This window comes from Xiphophorus couchianus, chromosome 6 (genome assembly GCF_001444195.1).
Source record: "Xiphophorus couchianus chromosome 6, X_couchianus-1.0, whole genome shotgun sequence".
NCBI classification, from domain to species: Eukaryota; Metazoa; Chordata; class Actinopteri; order Cyprinodontiformes; family Poeciliidae; genus Xiphophorus; species Xiphophorus couchianus.
In genome coordinates this window covers 24,998,345-25,017,465 of record NC_040233.1, presented here as the reverse complement: position 1 = coordinate 25,017,465, position 19,121 = coordinate 24,998,345, and the positions used below count along the sequence as shown (strand labels likewise).

Below are 19,121 nucleotides of genomic sequence, written 5' to 3'. Positions count from 1 at the left end.
TACAATTTCACAAGAATAAAAGGAAAAATCTGGACTAAATGCATTGTTACTGCACACAAAAAAAATACTCAAAAGTCTACTTTAGAGCAGCTGGTACTGATTTCTTTTACATTATATTTTCTCTGTTGATTAAAAATCAACAATATTGAATAATTTCTTGCAGTTTGATTTAAAAAAACAGTTGTTCAGAATTTTCTGTTTGTTCTGAAGAAACTTTTGTTGTGAATCAACTTCCATCCTTATCGCTACAACCAGTCCCTAATAAAGAGTCTTTGAAGAAACCGCCTGGTGTAACAGAAATGAAAATGGTCAAATTTGTTGTGCTTTTCCAAAAGTTACAGCAGAGTCGCAGCTCAGACCTTTCAGCGTCTTTAAAAAGCAAAGTTGGAGTTAAAAAGTACATTTCCGCTCCATATTGTTAGATAACGCTCAAGTCTGAGTTGATAAGGGAGTTGCTGCCTTCAGAGCAAAATGTCTCACATCTGCTGCATTATGGGTTCAGAGCAGGTGGGGAAGGCGACTAGAGTAGGACATATGTGAAGTACTAATGTACAGGAAGGCACATAAAATGGTTTGAGTCAAGATTATAATACTATAATTAAAAAAAAAAACTCCTGCTTCCTGAACTGATTACCAATCCAAAATGCCTGATTAAAGTCCTACACTGTAAAAACACATAATATTATGAAGTATTTTTGCTTAGTTTTTAGCTCAAATATCTTATCACTTAACACTTTAAATATAAAAAATTATCTGTAAGTAATGTTTCAGCAAGAAATAGGAGCTTGTTTTAAGTCAATAATTTTTAAATATTGATGGAAAAGTTCTGCCTCCATTGGCAGAACTTGGGAAAAGTCTTTCAAGTGTTTTTTTTTTCCAGTGCAACTTTATTATCAATATTAATGAATTATTGACTTAAAACAAACACCCATATCTTCCTGAAAGTAACTTGTAAGTTGGTTTTTGTCTTATTTCAAGTGAACAAAGACATTTGCACTAGAAACTAGACTAAAATACTTGGTGTGATTTGTGCGTTTTTGCAGTGTACTGACAGTGTAACACTCAAAGCTGTAAATCACACTCAGGTATGTGGTTGTAATGTGAATTTTAATTTTAAAAACTGGCCAAGTGGAAAAATGTCTTGCTATAAGTGGAAAAAATATCAGTATTCAAGAATTATTTACTGGAAATATATCTTATATCTTGCTGAAACATTACTTATAGGTTAGTTTTGTCCTGTTCTATGTGAAATAAGATATCTACACTAGATGTTAGACTAAAAATACTTGGTAAGATTTTGTGTTTTTGCAGTGTAGATTATGCAGATAATTTTACTTCTGCTAAACGACCAGATTTCCTGAGGTGTCTCTCCCCATCCTAGACTGTGTGCAATCCTTGACCAAACAAATACATACAAGTTTTTAAAAAAAACACAGGATATTTTCCTAAAAAGAAAAACACAACATATCACAAGACAGGGTCACATAAAACCCCTCTCTCACCTGGGGACCAGTCCTTAGAACTGTTTAACACTCTGGTCACGAAGCAACAAGATTATCTACCCGGCAACTGCGTGTCATAAACTCCATGCTGGAGTCACTGGAGAGCGTGAGGAGGGAGTGTGTTAAGTCATTCTGTGGCAGAAAAACCCTTTAAACATGATTTATAGAGAACATTTCTCTCTTCTTAACTCAGTCCTTCCTTCTTTGTTCTGATGTTTTTACAACAGTGAACAAAAATGCAGTAAAAATGACAGAAAGCAAAATTTTTGCTGATTTTGTCATTTTTTTAACTTTCTTAGATCTTGCCATGTTAGTTCATTTTTTGTTAGTTTATTTATACTCCTTTATAGGATTTTGTTTTCTTTGAGTAGTTTGTTAGTTTTCACCTGGTTTGTAATTTCTCTGAGTCCCAGTTCATCTCTGTGTTTCCTTTGACCTTAAAATTGCACTAATTGGAATCACAATGATAAATTTGCTTAATGGAAACACGGCAATTTTAAAATGAATTTTTTTTTTCCATTGCAAGTTTTTGGGTTATGAGAGGTTTGCGGCTTTTGCAAAACTGCAATGGAAAAACTTTTTTTTTTTCACCACAATTTTCCAATACCCTGAAAAACTTTTCTGCGTTTGTTCAATCAGTGAAAAATACTTTTATAGGTTGAAATTAGCTCAAAAGAAGAATGATGGGAGAAAATAAACATATTTAACAGAGATCTTTTTTTTTTTTTTTTTTTAGCTTTTTTCCCTTAATGGGTAAATTTTAAGTAATTAATCTTCAGTGAAAGCTGATTCATTTTATGAAAGAACAAGAAAAAGTTCTCATCCTGTTCTGGCAGCTGTGCTGTGTTCTGCTCTGTACAAAACTTTTCTTTTTGTGTCATGTCCAGCAAATATTTGATGACTTGTCAGGACTTAACATGGGCCTGGTTACTGCACTGGGACGGACCTATGAGGACTTTCTGGGAGTTCTGCACTTGAGTTCTTCAAAATGCATTGCGTTAGTCTTAAATTAAAAGATCATTTCTCGTTGTTCTTGCAAACTACAGGCAGACCTCAACTCCCCATGTTGCAGAAGGGTTAAAAGAGAGACCGTATGTTGGTAGCAAAAGGTCTTAGCCAGTAGAGTTTATCCAATATAAGAGAAAAAACAGAATTTATGTCTGAGGTTAAATAAAGAAACAATTTAAAATGCATTCATAATGAATACAGGAATGCTTAAATCCCTGCAGTTTAGGGTGAAAATTGATGCGTCCCAGATTAATAAAAGATGGTGCTTCTATAGATTTTAGTCAATGTGAAACTGGCAGCAGATGAGTCTGATTTTACCCCCATTTTTACCACTTACATGCCACATTGTAGAAACATGACGCTTCTATTCTATGCACTGAAAAAACACAAAATCTTACCAAGTATTTGTTGTTAATTTTTAGTGCAAATATCTTAGTACACTTGAAATAAGACAAAAACAACTTACAAGTAACTTTTCAGCAAGAAATTAGTTTATTGTTGAAACATACTATAAGTTAAACATTTTAAATTTTTTAAATTATAGTATTGTTCCACTGGCAGATTATTTTACTTATGACTAGTACTTTTTCATCAATATTGACTTAAAACAACCTCATATATCTTCATGAAAAGTTACTTATAAATTAGTTTTGTTTTTTTCTGGTGGACTCAAACACCAAATATTTGGTGAGATTTTGTATTTCTAAAGTTTGTTTTAACATATCGGTGCCTAGCAGAATAAAAATCGTGACACAGGAAGTAAAAATGTGAGGTCGTCATCCATTTCCACATGCTGAAAATGCATTGGGTCTGTTGGATCATTGTTTGAGTAAACAGTTTTTGATGAAAGCTGTTTAAATGCTTTTTAAAAGCAACAATCCATGTGTCAGCTGAAACATTGCCACATGATCTAGGTTTAGCAAAATGCTATAATGTATTTCATAATGGACTTTTAAAAGCAGGCTTGGGCCTCGTTTTAGATGCCGGTAAAATCTTTATGCCGCTTCGTTTTGCACTTCTTGCCCTTCCAAAATAAAAAAAAATAAAAAAGCCTCATAGCCTCTGGTTGATGTATTTAGAGAATTTGGATTTTTGTACTCCTCACATGTGCATAAGCGTTTATTTCTTTGCATTATTGGAAAGAGTCGGGAATGTGTGGAGTTTCATTGCTATGATTTATCCACCTAAATGTGCATTTGTAGACAGGGAATTGTAAAAGGCTCAGGGTGACAAGAGTAATAGGGAGCACGTCATGATTTATTCATGTTTCTTTTAAGCGGCTCCTTCAAAGAGCGTCTGAAATATAAGTTGCAAATAACATGAGGGGCTGAGAGGCCCCAGCCTTCAGCCAGGCTGCCACTTTAAAGGGTGTTTATTTTAGCTTTGTCTGAAGAGACTGTCATTATAGTTGAAGAATTATACATTTCACTAGTTTGTCTGAGTTGAATGTGAAATTATGATTGTTTTTCTTGCAGAACAGATTGAGAAAAGACCTAGTAGGCTACATGGTTGTGTCGTTCTTAGCACTGTTGCCTTGTAGCAAGAAAGTCGTGGGTTCAATTCCCTGCCTTGGATTTTTTCTGCATGAAATTTGCTTTTAGTCCCCATGAATATGTGGGTTTTCTCCGAGTACTCCAACTTCCTCCCACAGTCCTAAAACACAACAGTTAGGTTAACTGGTTGCTCTAATTGATTTTAGGTTTGAGTGTATGTACGGTTGTTTTTGCAGAATTGTGTAATAACTTGCATTTTATATAGTTACATTTTGGTCTGATTTCTAGTACAAACATCTTAGTACAGTTAAGTTAAATAAGACAAAACTAACTGACAAGTATGTTTTCAGCAAGATACAAGAGCTTGTTTTAAGAAAATAATTCCTTAATATTGATTAAAATGTACTAATTCTACTGGCAGATTGTTTCACTTCTAGCGTGGGAAAAATGTCTTGCTTTAAATTAAATCTGCCACTGGAACTAGTATTTTTTCTTGATCAAAATTAAGGAATTATTGATTTAAAAGAAGCTACTACATCATGCTGAAAAGTTACTTTTAAGTTAGTTTTATCTTAATTTAGGTGTACTAAGATATATGCACTAGAACAGGGGTGGGCAACTCCAGGCCTCGAGGGCCGGACTCCTGCAACTTTTAGATGCATCTCTACTTCAACACACCTGAGTCAAATAATGAGGTCATTAGCAGGACTCTGGAGAACCTGACTGCACTTGGGAGGTGATTCAGCTGCTGGATTCAAGTGTGTTGGACCAGGGAGACTTGCAAGAGTTGCAGGACACCGGCCCTCGAGGACCAGGATTGCCCACCCCTGCACTAGAAACTAGACAAATATACATAGTCAGATTGTGTGTTTTCAACAGGATTTTCATGCCACATCGTTGAAATAATTTGTCCTTTGAAACACCCTAAGATGTAAATTATTAATAAAATTTACAACAGCTCTATTTCAGGTAACTTAACAAATCCTCATTTTATTGCAGTCTGGTGTAAAGCTCAGGTTTGTTGTCACACAGCTGAACGAGTGCGGCGCGTTTCAATCCTGTCATGTCGATGCATAACCTGCTGTCCACTCTGTCAAACCGACAGAGGCAGAGACTCTGATCAGAATCAGAAAAAGCAGCGGCGAAGTGGATTTCCCGTCGCTTCCCCCCAGCCTCGTCATCCATCAGGCTAACTAATGGAGCCAGAAGGAACACAGGGAGGCTGGGAGAGACGTGATGTAGCGAGCAGAGCAACAGCTGAAAGACGGCTGTAATGTTTCCTCATCAACATGCAGATGTGTTCAGGTAACAGTCAGCTCTCAGTCATCTGATGCAGCTGTTTGTGTCGGCTTTAGCAGCTGCTGTTTACGCTGCAGTGAGGAGTTCAGATGAGTGATGGAGAGGATGGAGTCGGTGGAATTAACAGATAAAGGCAGAGAGGGAAGATTTGTCTCAACATATGATGAATACAGGTGGAAATTGGAAGAATTGAAGGCCGATGATGAATTAAAGATATGTCAGCATTGGTGATTGTCTCATTTATGTTCCAGGAGCAGAGTTGGGTACTAACTAGTTACATTTACTCAATTATTTTTACTTGAGTAACTTATTTTTTTTTCTGGGGTATTTTTAGTTGAGTAATTTTATTATGAAGTATTTCTTCTCTTCCTTGAGTAAAATTTCTGGATTTTTTACACGCTGACTGAAAAACAAGCATGTTTTGACCAAAACCTCACCAGACACAGACACACACCTGCAGTTTTTGTTAAAGTTTCATAAATTTTATATTGAAAGAAATTGATTTGGAAATATTTTCTTTAGCCTGATTTTATTATTGTCATTTTTGTTCTCATAAAACCAAAATCTTTCACTTATTTTGGTCCATCTGATTATGTAATTTTTAAATATTGAATGATTTATTTGATCAGTTACTTAGCATTAGTGTATACTTTTTACCAAATGCTGTTTTACTCTTACCTCAGTCATTTCTTGGACAGTTACTTTTTACTTTTACTCGAGTAAAAATATGTAGAAGTACAGCTACTCTTACTTGAGTACAATTTTTGGGAACTCTGTCCAGGAGCAGCTAAATAATCTACAGGTACTTTTCCAGTTTTCAGTTAATATAACTAAAAACCAGGAATATTCTGTGCATTTCAAAAGCATTCGTACCACTTTAACTTTTAAAAAAAGTAATGTTACAACCACTTAAAACTGCAGCATGCAATTTTAATTTTAAAAAAAATGTTTTCTACAAATTTATTAAAACTGTCACCATGTTGTGACAGTGGAATATGAGACAGGTAATATGTGAAAGAATTGACCTCCTTCCTCCCTGTGCTGAAGAAATCCACGGCCACCAGTCAAAAACAATTAATCAGAGCCAGGAGGAGGATCTTAGCGCTGTCAATCAAGCTTGTGAATGTGCTGCTAAATTTGTAAAGGTAGAGAAACAGCTCACTGTCATCGGTGGCAAACTACCCTTATTATTAACAATGCTGCTGAATAGTTTGCCAGTGGAACAATATATTTTAACTTGTATTGTTTCACTGACAGATTATTTCACTAGAACTTTTTTCATCAATATTAAGGAATTCATATAAGTAGAAACATATAACAGAAAGACATGTGCATGCTAATTTAGATATCAGTGTAGCAATGTTGTCTGACTACACACCTCCTGCTACCTATTTTGCACAGATGTACAGAATAATGTATATTTTGACTTTGTTTTGCAGAGTCTGGTGATTTGGACTCTCATCTGGTACGGCTAGCGTCTCTGGGTTTCACCGGCTGCCTGTCAGTAGTTCAGTTCAACTCCATCAATCCTCTGAAAGCTGCTCTGCTCCACCCAGACACCAGCCCCATCATCATCACCGGACCTTTGGTTCGGTCCAACTGTGGCTCTGCAGCCTCAGCCAATCCCTATGCAGCTGAAAACATTCACCATATATCAGGTAAAACATGGAGTTACTGATCAAACTTTGAGATTTCTGTTATCAATGGAAGTTTGATTTGTGTTTCCTTGTGCTGCTTTATTTGGTTTGTCTGTTGTTGTGTGTCTGGGCCTATCAATTAAACTTAAGAAATAAATAAAGTATTTTATCCAGGGTCAAATACAGAACATCTAGAAGAACAATGAAATGCGATTTTCATTTATTTCTCCGGAGAGACATTTTAGCCATAATTTTCTGGTTCATATTTTCTTCTTCTTCTTTTTTCTATATTTTCTAGGTAGTTGTTTTGTTGATTGGATTTTCTTTCTCCTCTTTTCACATTCTGCAACAACACAAAATTTTGGTCAAGTTTCTAGTGCAAATATCTTAATACAAGTTATAAGTAACTTTTCACAAAGATAGGTGGAGTACTGGTACGGCGGTATGGTTTTTGTGTAGGGAAACAAAAACCTTTATCATACTTTTATTAAACATAAAACAATGAGAATACAAACTATTTTCAGTTTTGATGCATTTTAAAGGGGGAAATGAGGCGTTTATCTTTCTGTGTTTATCTTTCCAGTAGGTAAATCCAGTTTGAATCAGTTTAAAGCTAACTGGATGCATCAGTATTTCTCTGGTTTTGCTGTCTGTACATAATTTCTGCTTCTCTCATTTTCCTCCTCAATTCTGTGATGACTTCTGGCTTTTTATTTTGGTCTTTCTAACTTCTCTCTTGCTCTGATTTGTTCCTCCTGACTTTTCCGTCTCTGTTGTAGACCGGTCCGGCTCAGTGGGCTCAGGTCAACCTTTAGTCAATGCCATCAGGACCGACTCGGCTCTGATTGGAGGTACTAAACCATTTCTCTCACTGCACTGGGATCTGTTTATCTTTGCTCACACTATCAGTTTCAGATCAGGCACAGCATCTTTTATAAAACTTGGCTTTAATGTGTTTGTTCAGGCGACATTTAAAACGTTTGGAGCGAGAGATGTGCAAGACATGACTCGATTTAAAACCAATTTAAACTTTGGTTCTCTGCCAGCATTAATTGATTCAAAGTGGAGACTATACGAGGTGGGAACTGTGGAAGTCATTTAAAACTGTCCATTCAATCCTGTTGTACACAAAGGGCAGAAAACCTAATCGAACTACAGGAATCTGCTGAGGAAGCGTCCTCTGTCATTATCACAAAACATGGTCATTTTTTAATGCATTATTAAACTGATTTTAAATTCTGCTTCAAGCTATTAAACTCTATTTAGTTTTCCCTAAAGTGCTCAGGTTTGAGCTTAACTGATGGAAAACTTTTTAAAGTGTTTTTTAGATTAGCAATTCAATCAGCTGTGCATAAAAGAAATGTGCTGCGGTTCTGTTATTCCAGAGTTTCTCCATGTAAATTAGAATAGAGAACTCAATTCAATAAGTTAAACCTGTATAGGTTCAACCCACAGACTCATTTATTTCAAGTGTTTCTTTTCCTTTTCATAATTATAGCTTGCAGCTCATAAAAAACAAGTTTCAGTTTCTCAGAAAGTATTCGACTAATAAAGAATGGTTTTAATGTATAATCTTATGGCTCATACAGGAAGACAACTTGTTTTACAGTCCAGGTCACTGCTAAAGACAATAGACTTTCAGAGGGCTGTATGTTAATGGAAAGTTGAGTGGAAGGAAAAACTGTACTTGGAAAAATGTGCATAAGCAACATGGTTAATCTACAGCCAAGAGAGATTCATACTAATTGTTTATATTTCATTTAAAAAAATAGATGCAATTATAAATTTATTATTTTAAAAAAAATAATATTTTTGCATATTTTTTCCTCATCTTCCTTCCAAAACTCTAGCGCCCCCTGGTGGCTTCCACTTTGAAAAGATTTATGAACTAGTAGCTGCGTTTCCGTTGACCATGTAATCGTGCAATTTGACATTTTAAAAATAAATTTGCTCAAGGGAATAATGGCAATTTCACTTTTTGGTGTTTTTCACCAAAATGTTTTGGTGCTAGATTGAGATGTTTTTTTGTTTTGTTTTGTTTTTCTGAATTGACATTGGTTTATTTGGTAAAACTGCAGTGAAAAACTCATTTTTTCTTTCACACCACAGATGTGAATTTAATCACATGATCATGAATCTGTCATGTTGAGTTTTACTTTACGAACCCACATGCAAGAACACAATCAGAGAGAACGATTAAGTGCACAATAATCAGTTTATTGAAGTCAGGGGAGGGGTCAGGACGCGACTCCTGGTGCTGATGACCGGGTCGTCTTGCTACCAACAGGAGAAGCAGGGTCAGAGCAGTGAGGAGAAAATCCTTCGGGAATATTCCAGAGTCTGTCTTACTTGGAATGAGGGGGGTTCCACCAGAGAGGGATCGACGAGAGGAAAGGGTGGACACACGAGGGGTGGCTTCTGACCGGTAGCACCGACAGCGTCGAGGGAGGACACAGGAGGTAGGGAATCCACAACGAGGGGAGCACAGGCGCACACTGAACTCGGGGAGGACTGCTCTTCGCCAGAACCGCGAGAGAACAGCAGGATATCTGACGAGGAAGACAACAAAGGGTTAGAGCGGAACAGATCACAGAGAGCCTAGTTCTGGAACGAGTTGTTACCGAAGTAAGCAAACACTCAGGCGATGAGACGGAGAGGAGCTGCTGCTTAAATCCATAATCCACGCCCTCCAAAACAAGCTGCAGGTGTGTAAACGGGTTGAACTCAGCAGCCTTCCAGGGGCTCTGTCTGTTGGTGACCTCTGGTGGATGTCATGAGGAATGCCAGTCCCAACGGCAGGAAAAAAAAACTCAAACCAAAAAAACCCCAAATAAAACGGAAACAAAATGCAGACCCTGACAGTACCCCCCCCTCAACGGACGCCACCTGGCGGCCGAGCAGAGGATGAGGGCTGAGAGTCCCAATACTCCCTAATGAGGGTGTTATCCACAATGAACGATCCCGGGACCCAGGAACGTTCTTCAGGGCCGTAGCCCTCCCAGTCGACGAGGTACTGGTAGCCCCGACCCCGCCGCCGGGAGGCCACTAGCCGACGGACGGCAAAAATGGCGTCGCCCCGCCCGTCCAGGGAGGGAGGAGGGGGTTCGGCCGGAGGGCAAAGTTCACTGGAGAGAACAGGTTTAATGTGGGACACGTGGAAGGTCGGGTGGATACGCATGGATGAAGGGAGTCGGAGTCGCACAGCCGCGGGGCCCACGAGCGCCAGTATCTCGAAAGGACCGATGAATCTAGGGGACAACTTCCTGGACATAGATTTAAGGGGAATGTCACGTGTTGACAGCCATACCTTCTGCCCCACGGAGTATGTCGGGGCAGGGATCCTACGTCGGTCAGCGAGTCGTTTATTACTGGCGGATGAGTTGTTGAGGGCGGAGATGGTGTCCTTCCAGATCTTGTGACTCCTGCGAATGTGGTGCTGGACCGATGTGACAGAGATGTTACTTTCGTCAGCCGGGAGGAGAGGAGGTTGGTATCCCAGGACTACTTCAAAGGGAGAGAGACCAGTAGCTGCAGACGTGTGGCAGTTATGTGCATACTCTACCCACGGAAGGTGTGGAGCCCAATCATCAGGGTTGGTAGAGGTGAGACATCGCAGGGCGGCCTCCAGCTCCTGGTTCATACGTTCAGTCTGCCCATTGGTTTGGGGATGATACCCGGAGCTGAGAGACACCCTGGCTCCCAGGGCGGAGCAGAACTGACGCCAGACCTGCGAGATAAACTGGGGCCCGCGGTCGGAGAGGATCTCCTGGGGTATCCCATGCAGCTTGAAAACATGCTTGATGAGTAGTTTAGCTGTCTGAGCAGCGGTGGGTAGTTTGCGTAGGGGGACAAGATGACAGGCTTTGGAAAAACGGTCGATGATTGTGAGAATAGTGGTCATACCTTTGGACCTTGGGAGTCCGGTGACGAAGTCGACAGCGATGTGGGACCATGGTCGTCCTGGTATGGGTAATGGCTGTAGGAGGCCAGCAGGGGGTCGGTTGGACGACTTGTTGCGTGCACAGACTGCGCAGGCGGAGACATACTCCTTAACGTCCTTGTGTATTGATCCCCACCAAAACCTGCGATTGACCAACCCTATGGTGCGACTGACTCCAGGGTGAGCGGCGAACTTGGAGGCATGAATCCATTGTAGGAAGCGGGCACGGACAGCGGAGGGAACGTACTGTTTACCTGGAGGACAGGCTTCAGGAGGAGGCTCGGTCTGGTGCGCTTGGCGGAGGATGTCCTCCATCTCCCACGTTACTCCTCCGACTGTGCAACTAGGCGGGAGAATGGGAGCCAGGCTTTCCTCCGAATCGTCAGGGGAGTGTATCCTGGACAGAGCATCTGGCTTTACATTCTTTGAACCTGGACGATAGGAAATGGAAAGGTTAAAGCGTGCGAAGAACAGAGACCAGCGAGACTGGCGTGGGTTGGATCGTTTAGCTGACTGGAGGTAGGACAGGTTCTTGTGATCGGTCCAGACTAGAACGGGGTGTTCTGCTCCCTCCAGCCAGTGACGCCACTCCTCCAAAGCCAGTTTTATAGCCAGCAATTCTCTGTCTCCCACATTGTAATTCCTCTCAGCTGGAGAGAGTCTGCGGGAAAAGAAAGCGCAGGGGTGTAACTTCTGATCCTGCGCAGTGATCTGGGACAGAACGGCCCCCACCCCAATATCGGATGCGTCAACCTCCACTACAAACTGCCTGCTTGGGTCGGGTTGAACCAGGACCGGGGCCTTGGAGAACCGCGACTTGAGTTCAGTGAAGGCGGCCTCGGCTTGTGGAGTCCAGCTAAACACCCTCTTTGTGGAGGTGAGAGCTGTGAGGGGGGAAGCGATCTGGCTATAGTTCCGGATGAACCTCCTATAGAAGTTGGCAAAGCCTAGGAAACGTTGGAGTTGCTTACGCGTTTCAGGCTGAGGCCAGTCCAGAACTGCTGCGATCTTGTCCTCTGCTGCTCTGATCTGTCCGCTCTCAAGGACGTACCCCAGGAAAGTTACTGATGGGCGGTGGAACTCGCATTTTTCGGCTTTCACATACAATTTATTTTCTAGTAACCTCTGGAGAACTAGACGGACGTGTTCTTGGTGCTCCACCAGGGTCCTTGAGTAGATAAGGATGTCATCTAAGTAGACAAAGACAAACACATTAATGAAATCTCGGAGGACGTCGTTCACAAGGGCCTGGAAGAAGGAGGGGGCGTTAGACAAACCAAAAGGCATGACCAGATACTCGTAGTGCCCCATAGGGGTCTTAAAAGCGGTCTTCCATTCGTCGCCCTCCCTGATGCGTAGTAGATGGTAAGCGTTTCTAAGGTCCAGTTTCGAAAAGACGGTTGCCCCTTGAACAGGTTCGAAGGCAGAGGAGAGCAGGGGTAAAGGATACTTGTTTTTGATGGTGATTTGATTTAGGCCTCTATAGTCGATGCAGGGCCTCAGAGAACCATCCTTCTTCCCCACAAAGAAAAACCCAGCACCCAAAGGGGAAGACGAGGTACGGATAATACCTGCAGCGAGGGATTTATTTATGTAGTCCTCCATGGCCTGGCGTTCGGCCCTGGAGATGTTATACAGTCTACTGTTAGGTAGAGGGGCCCCAGGCAGGAGGTCGATTGCACAGTCATATGGTCTGTGAGGTGGTAGAGAGAGGGCTTTGTCCCTACTGAAAACAGTGATGAGTTCATGGTACTCACTAGGGACGGCGGTGACGTCGGATGGATCCACCTCATCCATCGTGGAACGTGTGGGCTGCGAAGGAACAGCGGAACGGAGACAGGTGGTGTGGCACTTGGAAGACCAGGAAGTAATCCGTCCCTCAACCCAATCTATCTGGGGGTTATGCTTGAATAGCCAGTTGAATCCTAGAACTATGGGGGAACTGATAGTGGGAAACACATAGAAAATGATCTCTTCAGTGTGGTTACCAGAAATTAGCAGGCGTAGTGGCTTGGTCCGGTGGGTTATCTGGGGTAGACCCTTCCCATCCAGGGCAGCGACACGGAGAGGAACTGGTAACGGTTCAGTAGGCACGGAGAGCTGGTGAATTATGTCGGAACTGATGAGATTTTGTTCGCAACCGGAATCAATGAGAACTGACACAGAAAGTGAGTCATTGTTGGCGAATAGGGTGACAGGGAAGGTGAGACGGGGTTTAGGAGTGGACGGTGCCGGCAGTTTCCCCGCCTTCACTGCCGGACCTGCGGGTTTAAACGTACAGGACAATTAGCAATCACATGGTTCGGCTCACCACAGTAAATACAGAGCTGGGAGCGTAACCTCCGTTGACGCTCCTCGGGTGTGAGCCTTGTGTTTCCTATTTGCATGGGTTCCATACATGGGGCTGGGGAAGGAGGTGAGTGCTGAGCAGAAAGACGACTACTGGTTAGAGAGGTGCATGGAGAAGAAACTCGACGGGTGCGTTCCCTGGCTCTAGTACGGATTCGGTTGTCCAATCTTATGGATAAGTTTATGAAATCGTTCAGGGATTCTGGCTCATCCAATGTGGCTAATTCGTCCTTTATCTGCTCGTTTAGCCCATGGAAAAAGGCGCTCTTGAGAGCTACCATGTTCCAGCCAGATGCGGCCGCCTTGATCCTAAAGTCTATGGCGAAATCAGAAACACTCTTCTGCCCCTGCTTTAACCCGTGCAAATCTCTGGAAGAGGATGTTCCTTCCGTCTCCTGGCAAAAGACCTGTTTTAACTCAGTTAGGAACTCGGGGTAGGTACATCCATAATTAACTGCGGTGGTAAACCGGGCTTCGGCCCACTCTAAGGCTCGGCCCGTCAACAAGGATAAGACATAAGAAATCTTATGGTCATCATTGGGAAAACTCTGTGGCGAATGGTTGAAGACAATGGTGCATTGGAGGATAAATCCTGTTACCTTCTTGATGTCACCAGAAAACTTATCTGGAGTTGCCGGGCGGACCTCAGAGAAGCCGGAGCGGACGAGCGGATCCGGGGCTAATGACGGCGCGGATGGGGAAACAGAAGGTTGATTTGTGTCCTGAGGTAATGAATTCTGTAGGAAATTTGAGAGTTCAGTTAATCGTCGGTTAGTTTCAGCTTGGCGATTTCCCAGCTCTCTCAGAGCTGAATCGTGGAGCTGAATGAGGGCTTGTTGGTCTGATAACGCTCCTCTGATCGCGTCTGCGGAGGTCGTAGCTTGGCCTGAGTGTTCTGTCATGTTGAGTTTTACTTTACGAACCCACATGCAAGAACACAATCAGAGAGAACGATTAAGTGCACAATAATCAGTTTATTGAAGTCAGGGGAGGGGTCAGGACGCGACTCCTGGTGCTGATGACCGGGTCGTCTTGCTACCAACAGGAGAAGCAGGGTCAGAGCAGTGAGGAGAAAATCCTTCGGGAATATTCCAGAGTCTGTCTTACTTGGAATGAGGGGGGTTCCACCAGAGAGGGATCGACGAGAGGAAAGGGTGGACACACGAGGGGTGGCTTCTGACCGGTAGCACCGACAGCGTCGAGGGAGGACACAGGAGGTAGGGAATCCACAACGAGGGGAGCACAGGCGCACACTGAACTCGGGGAGGACTGCTCTTCGCCAGAACCGCGAGAGAACAGCAGGATATCTGACGAGGAAGACAACAAAGGGTTAGAGCGGAACAGATCACAGAGAGCCTAGTTCTGGAACGAGTTGTTACCGAAGTAAGCAAACACTCAGGCGATGAGACGGAGAGGAGCTGCTGCTTAAATCCATAATCCACGCCCTCCAAAACAAGCTGCAGGTGTGTAAACGGGTTGAACTCAGCAGCCTTCCAGGGGCTCTGTCTGTTGGTGACCTCTGGTGGATGTCATGAGGAATGCCAGTCCCAACGGCAGGAAAAAAAAACTCAAACCAAAAAAACCCCAAATAAAACGGAAACAAAATGCAGACCCTGACAGAATCAGATGTTTCCACTGGCGGAAACCATGGAGACGACAGGAAGTAGTTAGACAATGATAGCGCAGCCTGTTTTTTTAACGACTTATTACATAAACAAACTTATTTATGTAGGATTTTAATCATTTTTCTTATAACAACACAGTTAGAAAATTGTGTTGTTTTTAATATTGACAACATTTTGGTGCACATTTGTAATGTAAACGCAGAAGAAAACGACACAGAGAAGCTGATAATTTAACTTTTCCTTCCTGAACACTGTAAAAACACCAAATCTACCAAGTCATTTATGTTTAGTTTCTAGTGCAAATATCTCAATACTCTTGAAATAAGACAAACTAACTTACAAGCAACTTTCAGCAAGAAATATGATATACATTTTAAGTCAATAATTCCTCAATATTGATAAATTATTTGTTCCATTGGTAGATTTTTTCACTTGTATCTTGGGAAAAATGTCTTGTTGGAAGTGAAACAATCTGCCAATAGAACATGTACTTTTTAAAAAGTTAATATCAAGGAATTATTGACTTAAAAGTAAACTTAACTTAATCCAAGTAGGCCAAATTACTTGGTAAGATTTTGTGTTTTTGCAGTGAAGAAACTCTTGAATCTGTACTGTAAACTTTTCAGTATTTTGTCTTTTTTAATTTGCTCCCACAATCAGTCAGATTACCATGAAATAAACACTATTTATGGAATTAAACAAACATTGTTATGATATTCTAATTCCAGGTATCATAGCGGTCGTCATCTTCGTGGTTCTGACCGGTTTGGCCGTCGCCGCGCGGTACCTCTACCGGAGGAAGGACACGTATCGAAACCAGGAGGGGAACGCAGTCAAACAGGAAGACAGTCCAGATTTCCCTTTCAACAACCAGACTGACTCCCAGAACCTGTCCTCTGAAAACCCAACGGAGTATTTTATCTAACAGGAGTTCTGCCGAACTGAACCGATACGTTGCCATTGTTTTACAGGGTCGAAGGTGAAGAAGATGACTTGAAGACCCTCTGGACTTGTCGGTCGACTGAAGAGCCTCCTGGACTCTTTGTTACCAAAAGTGGCTCAACTTCAAGGCGAAGGCAAAAGCAAACAGTTTGGTGTTGTGTTTCTGTTGCTTTACTGTAAAATTGTGGATATTCTGATAAAAACAGGCAACAGTGTTTGACTTCAAGGTGGTAATATGCATTTTTACAGAAACTGAAATGTGGGATTTGTGTCTTGGCCACAAGTTTCGTCTGCTTTCACTTTGTTACTTTTTCAATGTTGAAGTTGTCAATCTTTTATTGAAGTACTAGGGAGAAAATGTGAAGTGCTGCCCCCTTGTGGCAACATGTAAAGACGATTTCCAGATTCATGTGTTTGGGTTCACAAAATATTCATTAATGTTTTACTTTTCTCCAATTTTCCGGTGCATATTTTAATTCCCTTAATGCATATTTTGGTTTTCTTATACCAGCTGCCAAATTTATTCCACAACTTATGCCAGGGGTGTCCAAACTTTTTGTCACATGGGCCAAGTAAAAAAAATTAGCAGGGAAAAAAACCTATAATTTTTATCGTTTTATCTTATGTATTTTACTGCTCAACAATAAACGTACAATAGTTTTAGTTAAATAAATAAGTCGGTTTTTTGTAGAAAATATAAGTTTAAATCTTTGTAAGTCCAACATTTAAAAAGGGTTTTACGTTTTAAGGCATCCAGTTTGAAAATTCTTTTGGGCCTGGATAAAAAAAAGATAAATATTAAACCTATTGTCTGCAACAAGAACAGGATTTTATTTAAAAATGTGTTCTATATTAAGCCAAGTTTAATCAATTAATTAAAAGCAAATCTGGGTTATCTAAAGTCTACAAGAAGAGTCAGAGAAATCAAAAAGTGTTTTTATTAAATACATACTTTGTGTTTTATGTAAGATTTTCCATTGAAACATTTTAATTTGCTAGAAGTTAAAGATAAAAAAAAAAGTCTCCATCTGCATCAACCACGTTTGCTGGCCGGGCCACAAAGAATCAATTCAAGGGTCACAAATGGCCCCCGAGCCGCACTTTGGACACCCCTGACTTAAGCACACATTCTGTAGAATATAAAGGTGCATATAGTATTGTTTTAAAAATCATTGTACCAAAACACAATGTAAAAAGGTTATTATGGACTTTGTGAAGCGTTAGGCTTATCTTAGTTGCCTTAGCAACTCCATTCCTTCTTCTTTTTGGACAAACTGAGACAAAAATGCTTCTGATCTTTGAGATATTGTCCTTAAGAGACTGTGGAGACAAAACACAACTCTGAGTCTTTTGATGTGTAATTAACATTTGTAACCACAGATCTGGTTCAGTTGAGGCAGCAAGCATTGGTTAAACTGCTTAGTAAAAACAGAAACAAGTGTTTTGCAAGAGGTTGAAGATGGATCGCAGTATGTCACATGAAGTTAAAATAGGTTGAGAATTTCAAATAATGCAAAAGTATCAGTAACTGACATCTTTATGGTTGTTTTCGCAAAGGCGAAATGAATTTCTGCATTTTGTGTTGGGATCCGTTTTGCATCTTGTTAAAGCCCATGAAGAATGACAGTTTCAGAAGTTATATGGGGAAAAGGTTTCATTAAAAGTGACCAAATTCGCTTTTATGTACATTGCATCTAATGGTCAGTCATGACTTAGTACGTCATTTCCAGGCTCAGACATTTTAAGATTTAGCTCGAAGCTAATGAGGAAAAGTCTCATCAGCCTCGAGCTAATGATCCTAAAACACTTTGCTAAAGGTTCCATTGAAACTCCGTGCCTGGAGCAGCAAAACTAATCTGGTGAGTGTGAAGGACGCCTGTTTTTGCACTGCAGAAGGGGAAGAAGTCTCCTCGTACATTCCAATGTTTGAAAATCTTTTTTGTAAAACTGTGCAGTTTCCCCTGAGCCTGGATGTCTGAAGCATGAGGTTTCTTTTGAAAACTGGCAATGGACCAAGGGGTATAGTCAAAGGCTTTGATTATTTTTACATTTACTTTTCATTTATGGTTGTAGAGGAAAAAAAGAAAGAAATATTGAAAAGCATAAACGATAATAAGTGAGAGCTCAGAATGATGTTATGTTTAGAAACCGAAAGGTTAATTTATGCAATGAGGAAGAGAAAGGATACATTTTCTTCAAGAGCAGTAGTTAGGAGACATAGCAAACCTACACCCTTTGTAGGGACTTAAGAGCACATTGTTGAGCCAAGTCATCCTTTAAATCACCACTTTGATAAATGACTGCATGTGACAAAGCTGATTTGAAACACTGAAAGTCTGGCAGAATTCAAACCAACACCATTTCTGCTCCTGTTCTGACCAGCATTTTCTTTATTATTATTATTATTATTATTATTATTTTACCTCTATTCATACAAGTTGTCTCTGTGAGATCCGAGATCACATTTACAACAGAGACTGTTTGATAAAACAGACAAAATCACAAACATGACAAGCAATTTAGAAATCTGCTTGTTATGTTGATGACCATTTTGCTGCTGTTTCTTAATATTCTAAGTCCATCTCTTCCACCCCGACTCTGAAGTATGAGGTTGTTCACTTCTCTAAAAACAGTAACTGCTTGCAGGGAACTTTCCTTCCTCGATTTCTTAATGCATTTCAGCTGTGAGGTTTCTGAGTAGCAGCAGCAGCAGCGCACTCTTAACGCTGTCGCCTCATTTGCTTCACACAGAGACCATTTTTAGACACCAGTCTGCTTTGATTCTGTTCCTGTCTGACTCGTCTCCTCTCACAGTTTGGCGCTTTGTCCACATCTACCTGCACATCAGACATTTTCCAAGCAGACATCCTTCTAATCAAAATGAATTTTCTCAAGTGCAGCTCATGTGTAAACAACGCAAAAGATGAGAAGTGTGTCAATTATCGGAGTTTGTAACACTATCTCCATCCTTAACTCTGAAGTGAATTTAATAACAAGTTGATAAAGTTCAGGTTGGTTCAGTGTCTGTCTTTTGATCAGCTTTGTAGATAAGACTGAGTGAAACTGGACAAATGTCTGTCAAAGCAGCTGAGAAGCAAATGTTTACACACTGATGACATGGGTCATAATGAAGTGAACCAAGTTAACTTTTGTTTTTGTGCCTCCTGATTAAAAAATGGCCTCAAAGTAAAAATATTTTTGGGGAGCATGTGTGGGTTTGATTTTTCTTTCAACAATAAAGTTGTTTTCTGCATTCTTTTTTTAAAAAAAGGATGAATCTTGTCTGTTAAGAACAAATTAGTTTCCCCACATCATTTTTAAATTTC

General features: G+C 40.8%; 1 protein-coding gene across 1 annotated transcript in view; it reads left to right on the top strand.

Moving 5' to 3' along the window:
• Nucleotides 1-18,998, top strand: part of LOC114146557 (contactin-associated protein-like 4) — a 111,824-nt gene extending 92,826 nt beyond the window's left edge. The window contains exons 22-24 of the mRNA XM_028020735.1: nucleotides 6,742-6,960; nucleotides 7,719-7,790; nucleotides 15,582-18,998. Coding sequence (XP_027876536.1) covers nucleotides 6,742-6,960; nucleotides 7,719-7,790; nucleotides 15,582-15,778 — 488 coding nt within the window. The 3' untranslated portion in view covers nucleotides 15,779-18,998. The remainder of the gene's footprint in view (nucleotides 1-6,741; nucleotides 6,961-7,718; nucleotides 7,791-15,581) is intronic.
• Nucleotides 18,999-19,121: the final 123 nt, after the last annotated feature.